This window comes from Symphalangus syndactylus, chromosome 9, assembly GCF_028878055.3.
Source record: "Symphalangus syndactylus isolate Jambi chromosome 9, NHGRI_mSymSyn1-v2.1_pri, whole genome shotgun sequence".
Taxonomy (NCBI): domain Eukaryota; kingdom Metazoa; phylum Chordata; class Mammalia; order Primates; family Hylobatidae; genus Symphalangus; species Symphalangus syndactylus.
The window spans coordinates 33,150,805-33,168,153 of record NC_072431.2 but is presented as its reverse complement, the minus strand read 5'-3'; the positions used below and the strand labels follow the sequence as shown (position 1 = coordinate 33,168,153).

General features: G+C 39.0%; 1 protein-coding gene across 3 annotated transcripts in view; it reads right to left on the bottom strand.

Annotated features, from left to right (window-relative positions):
- Positions 1-17,349, bottom strand: part of STK39 (serine/threonine kinase 39) — a 296,006-nt gene that overhangs the window by 217,323 nt on the left and 61,334 nt on the right. For all 3 annotated transcript variants that reach the window (XM_055291899.2, XM_055291901.2, XM_055291900.2), the window contains exon 2: positions 11,792-11,904. In XM_055291899.2, the coding sequence (XP_055147874.1) occupies positions 11,792-11,904 (113 nt within the window). The remainder of the gene's footprint in view (positions 1-11,791; positions 11,905-17,349) is intronic.

The following is a 17,349-nucleotide window of genomic DNA, read 5'->3' as shown; positions in this document are numbered from 1 at the left end:
GGTGTTATTTGAATGCTCCCTTGGTAACAATCTATCAGTTAAATTATCTAAGCTTTTCCTAATGCCCTAACCGCATTCATATGGTTAGGAAAAGACATTCATTACCAAACATATTTGTTTGTCCCTATCCCTAAAAATGACAAAACTATTGCCTAAAGATGAACAACTTGAAAATATAAAAATGTTTTAGCTGATTCTTTCGAGAGAATGAATGGGTTCTAACATCCTATTCTCTTAATTAGGTCACAACCTGAGGCAGAAGCGTGAGTTAAATGGTGCTTCCCTAATTTGGATGGACATGCAGATCACCTCAGCAATTTGCTAAGATGCAGATTCCCATTCGGAAGGGCTGCGGTGCAGCCTGAGAATCTGCATTTCTAGCAGGCTTCCATGTGATGCTGATGCTGTGGGCCCAGAAACCAGACTTTGAGCCGCCAAGTGGTAGGCTGAGCTTTGAAAGAAGGCAGAGAGGAAGGCTGGGGGATGTGAGAGGAGGGACACAGATGACTGCAATGAAGCCGACAGTGTCAAAAGTGCCCAGTAGGGGGTCTGGCCGACAGTACCGCCTGGCTGAGTCTAACTGGAGGACAGTCTAACTGGAGGAGAGGGGTAAGAAGCAAAGCTGGAAATAAGGGAGACTGTTGTACTAAAGTGGTATGAATTTCATGAAGACAGAAAGGGGTAAAAACTTCATTGAGATTTAAAAAAGAAACACAAGCCAACAAACAAAAAAAATCCCACGAGGTCAAAGATGGGAGAAATTACAGAACTCTGAAATCCAGGCAACACATTTGCCAAAGATATAGTCAAGGAATTGAACACAGTGGCTCCCTTGGAAACCTAGGAAATGAGACTTAGACATGTCACAAGCGCCAAGCCAAGCTATGGCACAGTAGTTAATCTTCTCTGAGGCTGACAGAGCTGTTCATGCATCTCCATCTGAAATGCATCACAAGTGAAATTTCACAAGAGTGGGAAGACCAACCTTAAAATGGGGTAGCATGGAAGATCCCCTATCCATCTGCTAGAACTGAAGTGGCAGCCACAGCAGCACCCCTCTGCAGGGAGCCATGTGCAAGCAAGACATATCAAAGAAGGACACCCACACCCTGCTGTTATGCCAGCCCTGCAAAATTTGCCAAACCAGACATTACGTGCAGCATGCTAGGTGTGGTGAGGAATACAAAATATATAAAGTATCCTACCCTACAAATATGAAGAGCTGGGAGGAAAAAAACTTCCCCTTCCCCCAAAAAATAACAGAACTGAAAAAAAAAAATGGAAAAAAAAACTTAATTTTTTTTTGTCCAGGCTGGAGTGCAATGGCACAATCACAGCTCACAGAAGCTTTGACCTTCCTGGCTCGAGCAATCTTCACACCTCAAGCCTCCTGAGTAGCAGGGGTGATGGGCACATGCTATCACGTCCAGCTAATTTTTTAAAATTTTTTGTAGAGACAGGGTCTCACTGTGTTGCACAGGCTGGTCTCGAGCTCCCGGGCTCAAGCAATCCTCCTCCTTGGTCTCCCAAAGTGCTGAAATTACAGCTGTGAGCCACTGTACCCTGCCATAACTAAATATAATAAGAGATTTTCTCATATTGCTATACGGCCTTTCATCTCCCCACAAAAAAAAAAAAAAAAAAAAAATTATTTCTCCTACAAATAGTACTGAGGCCAATCAGGAACTGTGATTAGCAAGGATCTGATCCTCCAGGATCTACTACAGAAGGACTGCACTCTATGTCACAGCTAGCTTGGCCCTGCCATTTACCGGCTTGATTACCTAGGCAGGTTATCCAACATCTTTGAGCCTCAGTTTCCTTTTCTGTAAAAGGAGATTACTACCATCTACATGAGATTATTGTGAGGTAGGGGAAATGAGATGTATAAAACTCCTTGCAGAATGCCTAACACATAACACAAATGTTCAAAGTTAATTCAGTCTGCTCAATGTCTCACTTTCTTCTTTGCGTGTGAGCATCCCCCTAATCTCAAGTGTCCCAATTCCTGACTAAGCCTCAAAGGCACAGAGACAGACCGTGGCAGCAGCCCTCAATTTTTCCAATAGAAATGTCACAGGACACATCTGTTGGTCCCACTGGCTCAAGGAGTTTGCTGTAATGCATGGATAGGTCACTTAGTCATGAATTTTTAACCTCTACATTGTCCCAACCCATGTTTTTCCTAATTCACCCTGTATTTAATTTATACCACCTTGTCATACTTCATGTATCCTGGTAAATTGCCTCAAACTCTTCTGGAATAAGTTATCTAAATAGATACTTATGCAAAGGGTTCAGAACAAAGAGAAATAGTACAAGTTTAAAGATATAAGAATTAGAAAAAAGTTAAAACCTGATTTCTTTTGTTCCTAAGACCGTAAGATTCATAAAGCACTAAAAGGAAAGAGATTTTATTACTGAAAGGGAAGAGTTTAAATGATTCTGAATTCAAAATATTAAACTATACTTGACCAAATTTGCATATTTTACAACTTATATAAATCCTAAATAAATAAATTCTTCTTTATCTGATAATGATGGCAAAACATTCTACTCAAGTACTTAGTTAAGAAACCAAACCTACTCAAGCTCCAAAACTGTATGCAGTTAAATCTGAGGAGATACTTCTAACTTTATTCTAAAGCAATGGATCGCAACCTTGGCTGCATACTGAAATCACCTGGGGAGCTTTGAAAAACACCCATGACTGAGTCCTGGCCCCAGGGAGGCTGCTGTAAATTGGTTTAGGAGACAGCCTGGGAATGAACATTTTCAGAAGCTCCCAGGTGGTTCTAATGTGCAGCCAAAGCTTAGAACCCCTACTTGCAAGCTAAGGGCTGAAATGTATTTTTCTTTCAATGAAATGTTGAGAGAAACATCTAGCTCCCAGGCACATTTCCCCACTGCAATGCAATCAACAAAGGAAATCTATGTACGATGTACAAATACTATCAAATAAAACATCTACTTCCAAATGCAAGAGATGACCAAATACATCTGTAAAATGTACGCAATACCCTCGAAACATTTAAAGAATTCTTTAAATGGTATAGGAGTAATCTTGTTAAATAAAAACACTTTTCAGAAAGTCATTCTCCAGCATGCACTTCTTTTAGCAGCACTATGAAAGGTAACCTAATCAATATTCACAAATAACCAAATACTGTAAGTAGCAGGTTTAACCAAAAAACAAATTTCAACGATTTCAAATGTCAACCAAGACATGGAAGAACAGGATTAACAAAGCTCTTAGAAGAGCAACGTATTTTTCTGGACTGTCATTTTCAATCATGAAAATGTCATTGTGAATTTTTCTTATTTTTATTTTTATTTATTTATTTATTTATTTATTCATTTTGAGATGGAGTTTTGCTCTTGTCGCCCAGGCTAGAGTGCAATGGCACAATCTCGGCTCACTGCAACCTCTGCCTCCCTGGTTCAAGCGATTCTCCTGCCTCAGCCTCCCGAGTAGCTGGAATTACAGGTGTGTACCACCTAATTTTTATGTTTTTAGTAGAGACAGGGTTTCACCATGTTGGTCAGGCTGGTCTTGAACTCCTCACCTCAGGTGATCCACCTGCCTCAGCCTCCCAAAGTGCTGGGATTACAGGCGTGAGCCACCGTGCCCAGTCATGAATTTTTTTAATTGTAAAAATGATATACCATTTATACAGCAAACTCTTGCCTCCTTTATAAGAAAAGTACCCGCAGAGAAAAACCTATTCAAGGAAGAGTCAAACATTTTGTCTTGTACCACTTACAAATCAATCAACGAATGTCCTTTGCCACTTAACTTTACAATTATTTTCATGTGATTTGGTATCTGAATTTAACCAAGTATAGTCCAATGGAAGGCAGGTTTACAAATGTGAACTAGGTATTTTGAATAAAGAGAAACATTTTTAAGAAATCAGGAAAAGGGAAGCATAAATTTTGTGATAGCCTTAATTGGTGTTTGTAGAGAAGTTTTTAAAACTAGGGAGGAGCAGTTATAAAAGTGTAAAGTGTCAGGGCAATGTGAGGTCTGGAAAATCAGAAGTAACAGAGAAATCCTGATGGGCAAACATCTACTTGCTAACAGAACAGAATGAATATCCCAAGGCCTACTTGCTTCGTTATAATGTCATGAAATTGGGTGCTCTGCAAAAACTGTCTTAAAAAACTAAATAAATTTGCTTGGAAATGAAGAAGCCACATGTATAGTTATTTTTTTCAGATGAAACAAGGAGGAGAAAGCAAAAAATACAGTAGTGATACTGAAATACTATATGAAAACTCAATAGGAAGGTGCCATTTTCTTTTACAGTTAGCTAAAAAAGTTATTCAACAAACAATAATGATGTCTTTTGGGCTCTAAAAGTGCTGAGAGTGCCACAGTGGAATCAGAATCAGACTCAGGTATGAACAATCGCTTTTTGACCATGAAATTGTGACTGGGAATACAGAAAAAATTCAAATTGAAGATGTCATCAAAAACAGAAATAGATGGCCAGCCTGGCAGCATGCACCTGTAATGACAACTACTCAACAAGCTGAGGTGGAAGGATCACTTGAGCCCAGGAGTTCGAGGGCGGCCTGGGCAACATAGCAAGTCTCCATCTCTTAAAAAACAAAAACAAAAACAAAAAAACAAAAAACCAGAAACAGAAACAGGAAGAACTTTTCTTGTCAGCCAAATTGTACTGCTGGAAACCTGGAGGCCAACTTTTACCACTGCTGCTGTATTTGGGTTCACCACCACACAGTGACAACATAGGGTGCAACGTGTCTTCTTTTTGTGGTATCCCCTGTGGCACCCTGGATACTGTGTGCCATCTGGGGTTCTGCCAGGGAACAACCCTCCTGCAAAAGCGGCACAGACTCCTCTTAATACTCTCCAACCTTCCTCCTGAGGATTCCACAGCCCTCCTTTTTCAGCAACAGCTTAATTAATTATGGAAATAGCCAAACCAAAATAAGAATGACAATAACATAGGAAAGAACTAAAGCATTTGTCTCAACCTAAGCAACATTTTCCTGAAGTCTAGGAGGATGGCAAAAGTGAGATATTAAAAAAGAAGTAACTAAAATTATATTCAATCTGGGCATGTCTTCCCCATTTTCTCCTACTCTGAAAATGAGTGTGTGCTGGGTCCCTGTTACTGAAAACATATAAGCCCCAAAACATAAGTGTTTCTGCAATGTTAATTTTTTCTTACTTTTTGAAAAAATAGCATGAGATGTTAGACATTTTAATGAGCTATTTCTAACAAATGTAGAAAATACTTAAAAGTAAATTCAATTAGTATATTTAATTAGTATCCAAATAAGCTACATAACTTTTAAATTTGATGTTCCAAAAATAAAAGTTGTTTTCTCCAACCAAATTATACATGTTCCTAAGCTAATATAACTTTAGTGCTCTAAAAATGTTAGTTTTGCATATACAGTATAGTATTTATTCTCTAATTCCTTAAGAATGTTTTTGTGCTTTCAAAATATCCAAAAATTTTCTATTTCCAATCCTGCCCTCATTTGGACTATACCTGGATAAACATAAACACCAAATTATGTGAAAATAGTTACAAAGTTAAGTTGCAAGAGACAGATAATAGTACAAAACTTAATGGTCGAGACTTGAAATGCTCGAAATAGTACTACAAATTATATTAAAATAATTACAAAACTAAGTGGCAAGAGGCAGATGACAGAACAAAACTTAATGGTTGAAACCTGAAATGCTCAAAATAGTACTATATTCAGTGAAGTAGGCTTGCATGTTAATGCTATATCCTTAATATAAAAAACTCTACAACAAATAGCTAAATGCAATCTGTTACCACATATGATGAATGAGCTGGGATATGAATTATTAATTTACTAATTAGAAAATTCTTAACTTCAAAAAGAATGGAAACATACTTTTGTAGATGCAATAAAGAAAACACACACATACAAAATTATACTGTTTTAGGGTCAACTTAAAAAGATGGAAGTTTTTTAATCACTATCTTTCTAGAATAAACAAGATTTGCAAAAGTATTAACATAATTCCATAAATTTGCTAAAACACTGCAAACAAGGTCTTGAGAGTTTTTCCCCCCCTTAAACTTCAATTAAAAGGAAGAGAAAAAAAATAACTTCTGACTGGAGGAACTGCTCAGAGGTCACCAAATCTTTTAAATTAAAAAGGATGAGAGCGACCTGCATCAGATAATGGTTAGGGATAACAGTTCTTCTCAAATGATCATGAAGCCACGAAGATATCTAGAGCTTTATTCTCCAATACCCACAAATCATAGCTAACTCATTTCTCTAAGGAGAGGGAGGGAGACGGGGAGGGGAGGAGAGGAGGAGAGGAGAGGAAGGGAGGGAGGGAGTGAGTGAATAGTAGATCAAGAGAAAGGAGAAACAATAAAACAACACTACAGCAGAAAGCAAAATGAGGGCAGTGGCTTTGTTCTGAGGAAAAAGTTCTTGATTTTATCTATAAATACTGTCAGTGAGATAGACCAAAATCCCTAGAGAAAGATGATACAGGAAGAAAAAAGCAGATGCCAGTTGAAGACTATTGAATGACAGAGAAACTCTTTCATTATGCTGATAGGAGAAAAAAATGATAAACTGTGTACCCAAATCTATGAATTTACAGTAGATTTCTGCTATCATACCATAATGCTATAGTGACTTGACTCTATCCTGAATTATCATGCATGATTTGCTAGTAATTAGTATTTTTATTTAAGTGAATTGAAAAGGGGGTTTTGTTAATATACTTTTAAATACATAGATTCATAGCACTTGGGTAATAAAAATAAAATTTTGCCAGAATTTCTCATCACACAAATAAGGACCAGTGGTGAAGGTGATTTTTCCAGAATGAGCAGTTCTGCAGGGGAGTCAAGTAAAGAAAGCAAGCCCCCTGACCCAGGGAGTTCCTTTCCTTCTATAACAAGGATCAACATTCGTCACTTTTTTATAGCCAGTGTTTTCTTGAAATGGCTTTGTTCACATATGGAATTCACATATGGAAATTATGGAATGAGCATTCCATAATTTCATAATGTAATCACTTAATTATTTCTTTCATTTTTTTAATGACACAAATGCTTTGCCTGGTCCCTGGGCCATGATTTCTCCTATGACTCTCCTGCCCCTGAGAATTAAACTGTAAATTTTGATGGCATTGATGTATGTGTAGGAATGAGCAAATGAGGCTGAATTCTCTGTGAATGGGTACCAAAGGCAGACTAGAAATATGAGAACTTGAGGCAATAGGAAAAAATTGAAAGGGATCTATTTAAAGTCTAAAAGTCATAAAGTCAAATAAGGTGATGAACCAAAATGTTCATCAATCCCTGGATAAAGTAGAGTAACCTGAACATCACAAAAAGTGGGGTTAGGGTAAATAGAAGGAAGGACTGTTATATTTATGGATTTCATTTTGTCACCTGGTGATAAAGGCTGAAAAGATACATGACTGCAAGAAAAAGCACTCATGTGATGGATTTTAAGGGAAGTCAAGAGTGCCCCAGGGTAGCATCCCTAGCCTTTGAGGTTGACCACAAACCAGAGAACCAAGCTCTTGCAGGAAACCTCAAGGCCATCTTGACACAGAATATACTAGTCTGCATGACAATGGGTCAGATCCATTGAGCAAATCTTAAATTCCTATTGGAAAGCAGGAACTCCCTCAAGGGAATACATATTAGACAAAAGTAAACTGGTCATCTGCTAAACCATTTCTGGGCAAATAAAGACAAAAGGTCCAGAAAAACATTTCTTAGTTCAAAAATCTCACCAACCCAAAACAAAAATGAAGAGACTCATTCACTAGTCCATGGTCTCCCCCAAAAATAGGAATCCATTCTGTTTTCCCATCACCGAAGTCAGTGCCTAGCATCTAATGGGGTTTGATAATTCTGGTGTTAACAAGTTCTGCTCTAAAACTATAAGTATCTCCTAGAGAGCATTAAACTAGTTATAATTAGTCATTTACACCATCAATGGGCTTGACAAATGTGGAGTTAACAACAAATGTGGGGTTAACAAATTTCAGAAATTATCAAAGCATCTATGTGGTGCAGTAAGGAATACCGAACAAACCAGAACATATCCTTGGCTCCTGGAAAACTAAACACTAAGATCATTATACCTTCAGCGATCAGAATACAGTTAAAAGGCCAAACTCCAAAACATACATGAAAATTCAAAAGAATAAACAAAAAAGGATTAGATTAATTGCTATTCATATCATACCAAGAAAAACATTTATTTGGGAGTGTTCTAATCTAATTGCTGTTAAACTAAAATGAATTTTTAGTGGTCATAAAGCCTTGTACTCTCATATACACACCCAAAAGTCATCCTTTTGATGGGCTTAAGCATAATACAGAAACTCAGTAAGTATTTACCAAATAAATAAATAAATGCCTATTTGATCTGTAACTAACTTATCTTTGCAGAATATTACAGTACTCATTTCAAGAGTATAAATCTGAATCATCAATTATTTAGCACCAATGATCTCATCTAACACTTCTTTTCCTCTCCTCATTCACAGAGAAACTGACACTGTAATTAGCACTTCCCTTCAGAAATGATGACTGCTTGACTCCTTCTTCAGCAAACCCTGGATCCAGCTCCATGACCTACAGGAAACTCAACTGCCAGCCCCTACCACATAAAGAAGTAGAGTTCTGGCCCAGTTGTCTAAAACTGTTGTGTGCCATCAATTCTGACCTGTGTGTGTAAATCCCCCTTTATTATGGGACAAAGCGAGTGGGGACAGGACGGGGATAGGTAGTCAGTGGGGGCTGAGCTGGGAGTGGGGGTCAGGAGGTGATACAGTTTCATCAAGGGAGAAACATGTCCCAGTGGCCAACAAATAGTTGATCATTGTGATTTCTATGACACAACACTCTCACAAGAAAAGATCCCAGTGGCCGTTGTTTCTTCTAGGAACAATGGTTTCCAGTTAACACATGGCACAGTCTGTGAGATGATGCAGTGCACTGACCTGTATATAATACACATTCATGGAATTAAAGGATTATTAGGATACCGGATGTCCAAACGCTGCCAAAATGTGAGCCCTCTGAAATAATAAAAGTGCAAGCAACAGCAGTATTAGACATTGAAAAGATGACAGCAACTGTGCTCCACACGATCTCATGTGCCAATAACTGGGCTACAGAAGCCTGGCAAATCAGGCAGGCTATACTCTGTAAATTCTATTTATTTTTGTTTGAAAAGGACCTGAGAGTTGTACATCCTAAAGAACCATAGCCATTTCCCCCCTCTCTAAATATATGAACACACCAAAAGGTCAAAGGTTCAAAGATAAGGAAAGATCAAAGCAATAAATCAATATAAAATGAAAAATAAATAATGCAAATATATTATACTCTATTGCAACACGGGCATTAAGGAAAGAAAATAAGAATGAGAAAATAAATTAACTCCTAATAAGCAAACTCATAAATCCTAAGACCTCAGACGAACGGAGCAAAGCACAAAGCCACAAAAGCACCAGTCCTTAGATAGACAGCTCTACCTAAGTTACAAGTAGCTCCAAATGACACTGCTATGCTTACCGGTTCCAGGAAAACAAAGGAAAGAAACCGGAATGACCAGCCTCCCTGCTGACCTCCACCCAGACGTTTACACAGTTACCATCACTGGACACTGTGGAGGAAACGCCAGCAGAGGGAAATGTGAAGGCTGTGGGCAACTGAGGGCTTGGTAGAGACCAGAGACCATAGCATCAAACCAGAAGGCAGGCTCCAGAACCGTCAGGCACAAGTACACACAAGCCTTACACATATTCTGTATCAATATTCTGCTAATGGCAAAAAAATGGCTGAGACCTCTAACAGAATACCACAATCAAACACAAGTACCAGCCGGGCGCAGTGGCTCACATCTGTAATCCCAGCACTTTGGGAGGCCGAGGCGGACGGATCACCTGAGGTCAGGGGTTCGAGACCAGCCTGGCCAACATGGCGAAACCCTGTCTCTACTAAAAATACAAAAATTAGCTGGGCGTGGTGGTGCATGCCTGTAATCCAGCTACTCGGGAGGCTACAGCAGGAGAATCACTTGAACCCAGGAGGCAGAGGTTGCAGTGAGCCGAAACTGCGCCACTACACTCCAGCCTGGGCAACAGAGTAACACTCCATCTCAAAAAAAAAAAAAAAAAAAAAACACAACTATCATAGGCAAATTCTTGAGTGATACATCCAAACAGTACATACATTTAACTGCATACTCCAATTTTTTTTTAAATGTTAAAGTACACTTATGCATAGCCACAGAATTTTAGGATTCCTAAAGGGATCTTAGAAGAAAACTTCCAATTCAACTCTTTTTAAATCACGCAGAGCTGTTGTGTAACTCTACTAAAGTGAAAACAAGTTTAGTGGCAGAAGTAGGACCCAACTCTCCCCACAGTTTATTAAATGGTTTTTCCAACTCAGAGAAAGTGACCTTGAAAACTGGTTGGGTGACAAAGGCACAATATTACTGGTCACTAGGATAGCAAGCAACAGACAAGTAGCATGCAGTAGGAATTTCAGTAAGAACAAAGCACAGCTGAAATTTCAAGGTCCGTAAAAGCCTTAAATGTATGCAAATTTCAAAAATTAACATTAAATTGTGGAAGCCCTGGTTCTCTTCTGAGTTTTAGCGGGCAATCCATTGCTTCAATAAAACCCAACGAAATCTACGCATTGTGTAGCCCAATTTAAAATGTAAGGCCAAACAGATCTGGAAAAGTACAGCTTTATTCTTGTACTTAATTTATACTATACTGTACTGTAATTAAGCCTAAAATAAAAGCTATATTCTGAGTAAAGACAAAAAGCTGTTGTTAATGACATTCCATTCTCAATGTAGACTGTAACAAAAGCCTTCTTCATTTGCAGCCAACTGTCATTATACTTTGTAGCTTGTATGGAGCTACTGGACTAATATTTGTACTGGGATTAGTGTGGGGATAACCAATCAGTTAACTCCTCCACTGCAGTTTTCTATTATCCTCAAATAAATGGCCAAAAGGGAAAAAAAGAAAATTGGCCGGTAGAACAACAACGATATTTATGAGATTAAACCCTCAAACCCTTCACAGTTTGCCGGGCAACTAATAACCGTTTGCCAAGCTGTTCATTTAATAATGAGTCAGCTAAGCCAAAAGCAAATGTTCCTTCAACCAACCATTGCTACTATAGTCATATCCACACTGACAAGCTCCAATTATTTATATAAGGTACTCATTAGAATAAGAAGTACAAATTGCCACGTTAAGAAAAACAAACTCCTCTCATTAGCCATATGAAAGCTACAGAGCATTTAAAAAAAAAATTCAAATTTGTGTGATGCTATAATTTATGAAAGCTAAAATGACCAACAAATAGTTTGGGAGACAACTTCCATTTGTGTCACACATTCTAGATGGAGGGCCAGAAGCTCACCATCCAAAACTGCTGTCAGTAATCCTGTCACGTTAGGTCACGCCACAGTGTGTGCCCTTGATTCAGCAAGTGGAGTGCCAACGCTGAGGCCATTCTCACCTTGGGATTATTCGAACTGAGCAAAATACTGTTTCTCAAAGCAAGGGAAGGTGTTCATTATACAACACAATCATAAGGTACAGTCCCATTAATCTGGGGAGCAGGAAGTGGTAGGGGCTGCTTTCCAAGAAATGCATATGTCAAAATAGGAGACAACGCCTTGCTCTTCTCCCAACCATCCCCGTATACTCATAGATTAAGAAAAGCAACCAGCAGGTATTCCCTGCACTGTTACTTACTAATAGTTCATCCATACTGGTCTGGCATTTTTCCAAGTTGATCCGTTTTATTGCTACACGTTCTTGCCTGGGTTTGCATAGGGCTGCCTGAACCACAGCAGTAGCTCCACTGCCTGCAATGAAATAAAAACAACATCAGCGATCACTGTGAGGTTACTATCTGTAACTATTTTCCTAAAGATCAATTTTTTTAAACTCTTCTACTCGGGGTATTCAGAACATTACCATTTGATATCTTTTTTTTTAAAGAGTTTCTTAAATCCTAAAATAATTATCTGGAGAAAAAAAAACTGCATTTTCCAGACAATGTATGTCTGAGGACACAGGGGACAAGGGACGTGAGCATCTACATACAACCTTGCATGAAAGCCATTTCCATCCTCAGTTCCTGGTATTTTCTAGCTTGAATGCCTTTAAAATATCTCAAGCTCTTCTTCCACCTCAGCCCAAACCAAACCACTGTGGTCTGAGCTACTTCAGGGCTTTCAATGAGAAGCTGAGATAATTGATCTGTTTGAACACTCTTTGGGCCTATTTTTTCAGAGCTTGCTCCACAATGAGAAAAACAAGAATCAACCCTAGTATTCTCATGTTGAAAGCACAACTTTCAAGGATGCCAAGAAAAATGATGCAAATGTGTAATTACAAAAGCTCTTGACATTCATCTAAATTTTCTATTTCTAAGGTTTCATGATCATTAGCTAATGCACTCAGACTCCTAAGAGACAGAGTCATGTCATTACCCGTATTTTATAAGAGCAAAATGTAGACATGTAATGATTTGTGGCAGAGCACAAAGAGCTCCTAATCGGCTTTATACTCCATGGGGGCAAAAAGGTTTTCAGGTTAAGGCATCTCAATTCTGCAAATAATACCAAAAATGCCATTCTCATCACATAAATCCTCTACCACTGCAAGATAGCCAACAAGAGAAACAGCCTGCACTCAGGATTGTGCAAAGGTGGTCAGAGGTGACAATCTTTCTCCCTAAAGTTTTTCTTCAGGTAATACTTCTCAAATGATTCATCAAATAGCATCATAAAAGGGAAAGCAGGGGAGTATTTGGCAACAAGAGAGATCAGTATTAGCTTTCCTAATTTATGTGATAGAAAGGCATGACATTTCTAGTGCGAGTCAAGGCTTTCCCACCCCAAGGAAGGGCCCAAATGGGTGTTTACAGGGCTGAAGCTCTGCCCTTTCTTCTGCCCTGTGGCCTCATCATCAGGTCTGGCCCCCGATCTGGCAACCCCAGCAGATCACCCTACTCCTCCAAACCCAGGTCTCCAACTTAAAGACTACCATTCCAGGGAAGCCCAATTTGTGTTCACTGGGAAAGAAAATCCACACACACATACTGACCACCCACTGCACAGTAGGCACTTGACTCCTTATGAGCCTGTACGTTTTTATTACTAGCCTCATTTTACATGTGAGAAAACTGGGACTCAGAAACTATTTGCCCAAGGTCACATAGAGCTAATAAGTACCTGAGCCAGTATCAGCATCATGTCTGCCAGACTCCGAGATCTGTGCTTTTGTTCTACTTCCCACAAGCCAGAGCACATGCTTCCCTTCCTCACTTGTTTTGGCCTTGCTGGGAAAAACCTTTCTTCCATCCTATATGGTTCAACAGAAGATAAACAACCCAGAGGAAGGTCTGCATGACCTCACTTGCTAGAGCTGTTTGGGAAGAGAGTGCTATGGACAGGTTGCTTCAAAGGGCCCTCCTCTCCCTAATCTCACTGCTCATCCATCAGCTGCTACCCCATTGGCTGCTACTCCAGGTCCCACTAGGTTGGCTTCACTGGCCCTGCAGATCACAGCCCACTGGGTTCAATCCAGAATGGTCCAGATGGCAGAGCCAAACGCTACAAAAAGTCTGCTGATAGCAAAGTATATTTTCCAGTCTCCGGAACAAGACACTGTCAACTGAAGGGAGCCGCAGAGAAAGTGCTATGCAGCTGGTTGGCACTGGGCCTGCTACCCAGCAGAGAAATCAACTAACATCTTTAGCTGCTGGTGGGAAACCATCCTCAGCTCTACCTGCAATAAGTCGCCCCCCAGCTCAACTTCTCCATCCTTAATCCATATTCCAGAACATTCTCAAATCAAGGAGTTTCAAAAAACAGGAAAGAATAAATTAATTCCCAGAAAGGACAAAACAAGCGTATGTAATACAGAGATAACTCTCACAGTCAGTTAAGTCCTTGACAGTAAAAGTCTCCTCACCTCCAAGGAACAAAAAATAAGAATTCTAAAAACAGGGAGGGGTAGGTGGTGTGAAAAATCTTTTATTAGAGCTTTACAACTAGAGAATTGTTACTGCTTTACAACCACAGCTGACTAAGGAACAACTGGCTACTTCTCATCTCTAGACAGAATAATTATGAAGCTTTGTGACCTGAGATCATTGTCACAACATGAATGGATTTAATCATTCATTAAACAATTTGGGAGATTCTACTCTAAATCCAAAGATTACCCTTCAACTATAGAAGAGACCAAGAACAAAGTTAAAGGTGGAAAGGCACCTTAAAGAGCATCAAGTCCAACCCCCTCACTTTATGAATGACTAAACAGGGTCTTGTGAAGGATAGGGATGTGTTTCCTGCAGCAACTGGAAAGCACAAGATTAGGACCCTAGGCATCCTTACTCCTTATCTACCATTCTGTGCACCAGGTTGGTGTTTTTTCAAATTGCCAGTGAGGATCCATTGGTCACGAAATCCACTTACTCAGTGGAGGCCAGCATTGTTTAAGGGAAGCATCAGAATGTACTACGGGTAAAAACTGCTTTATGAAACTTTTGTTTCACTTACACCCAAGCTTTAGTATGACACGTTTTACTGTAAGTGATGATCAAAAGTTTGAAGTCTGCTAGTACTAGATTAGGATTCCCAGGATTAGAGTAAATCCATGCTTTGAAAGGAAAGGAGGTGACCTAACTGCATAATTCTAAAGGACATTTAGAAATAATACCAAGACTGTCTTGCTTTAAGGGTTTTTATGCACTTTGCTGATTAGTTTAAGAGGAAGCTAAAAAATGTGGGGCTTGTAAATATAGGAATTGGACAAGTGTTAGCAACATGAAATAAAATAGGAGCAATTACTATGCTGAACACCTTGTATTTATTTTGAACAATATATGATATTGACACATGACTCATTAACATTAGTAGCTATTTTCAATGAAGTATCATGTACCACTTTGGGAATAAGAGTTCTTAACATTTTATGAATTTCTCATTTTATTCCTGACACCTATTTCAAGTGCAATAAATTATTCTATAGGATTATGGCCTGTATGCACATATGCACAAGTTAAGTGGGCGTGGCTTTAAATCTTTTCAGTTCACTCTTTTAAGTCACTCTATCTCAATTCACTTTTGCTAAGTAATTCCCGACTAAGAACAGCTACTTGGAAGTTTTAGATAGTGATTATGTCAATGGCCATCAGAGGTAAGAGATTCCTCACGTTCATTACCATGATGCAGATTTTTCCTTTAGTTGACACCTCTTCTCATTTTCCCCTCCATACTGCTGCTGGTATTAAGGTAAATAACCAGAACACTGCATGCCTGCATTTTATACTTTCAGTTATCCAAAGAAATATTTCATGGAAATATAATTTAGTATTATAACTTTGCATTTCACTAAGGTCTATATAAAATTAACATGAAAAACTACAGTGTTTATTTTGCAAAAATCACTACTATTGTCAAATGCAGTTTCAACAGTATGTTCAAAGTCCCTATTCCTATGACTCGCACAATAACTTCCTCTTTGCATTTAGTGCTAGGGTAAAAATGTCTTCCTCCCAAGTAACTTAACAGATAATAAGAAATATGTCACATCATATTTTCCTTTTTTGTCCTGTCACAAAGCTCAAACCTAAATTTTCTGTTTAATAACAGCAACTCTCCTTAACCCAGGTTTTCCATGATTTCTTCTCCTTGCCCTCTCTGTTACATGGCACCTATTCCTTTATGCTTAATTTAGTGGTACTTCCATCACATGACGAATGTTCCTAGAGTCTACCAAAGCAAAACCTTTTTGAAACATCACTACCTGATCACCAAATGTGAAAGGATGTGCTTAACAGCTCCAAGAAAACTTTAGGCACAAAAAAAAGCAGCAAAAAGATATTTGCTTACATTAATTCATCAACAAACAGTAATGAAATCTCTGCCATGTAGCAGGCAGTTCACTAGATAATAAAGTGCCAAAGGTGACCGTTCCTGTTTCAAGTGGAATAAATCCTTCTATAGGATCACTTCCTCTGCAGAGGTTAACAGGGATGACTGAAACGCTGTTGTGGACTGAATGTCTGTGTTCCCCTAAAATGTCTATGTTGAAGCCCTAATCCCCAATGTGACTATATTTAGAGACACGGTTAACAGATAATTACCACCTTTATGGAGGTAATTAAAGGTTAAATGAGGTCATCAGGACATAGCCCGGGTCCAATAGGATTAGTATCCTTACAAGAAGAGACAATAGAGAGCTTACTTTCCCTCTCTGCCATATGAGGACACAGCGAGAAGGTGCCTGTTTACAAGCCAGCAAGAGAGCCCACCAGAAACTGAATTGGTCAGCACATTGATCTGGACTTCCTAGCCTCCAGAACCGTGAGAAATACATTTCTGTTGTTTAAGCCACTCAGTGTATGGTATTTTGTTACAACAGCCCAAGCAGACTAACACAAAAGCCTTGAAATGTCTGTTCAAAGTCATTCTTCCACTAACACCTATGGCAGAGAATGCCATACTAATTAGAAGTTCTTAGAAACTTCCTGATTAAGTCAACAGCAAATGGCAAGATTCAACTGAAAGGCCTCTGGTGGCTCATTGTAGTTCCCATCTTAGGTTAGTAGGGGCCTTGAAAAGAAAGTTAGACAGGGATTCTATCCAAACATGGTACTGAATCCCTCTGTGACTTTGGACTTAACTGCTATCTAGACTTCAGCTTCCTTAATGGGCATAATAAAATACACCTTTAAGGCTTCATAACATAATATGTTCCATGTCCCTGGAAAATATCGACTCAATAAATGTTAGGCTCTCTCTCTGGGACTCATTTCTCCATCTGTGACATAAAGGAAGTAAACTATATCTGCTGTTTATATGGCACCCAAGGGAAAAGAGGGCAAAGTGGCTCAGGGTCAGAACTGAGTTTCATTTTGCTTAGCACCAGGAAGATTCGATTGGTTTAAAAGAGAGGCTAGGAGAGCTAAATTTGGAAACCAAAGAACTAAATGATTTCAAAGTCTGATACAGCATGATGAGCATAAGAGTTTAAAATATAAGAGATAATCCAATTCAGGAACAGCTGTGAATTAATATTCCATAGCAAAGATTGTCATGTATAATGCACTTTGATATCTAACCTTAAAAAGTTATTTTAAGGCCAGGCATGGTGGCTCACGCCTGTAATCCCAGCACTTTGGGAGGCCAAGGCAGGTGGATCACAAGGTCAGGAATTTGAGACCAGCCTGACCAGCATGGCGAAACCCCGTCTCTACTAAAAAAACAAAAATTAGCTGGGCGTGGTGGTGCGTA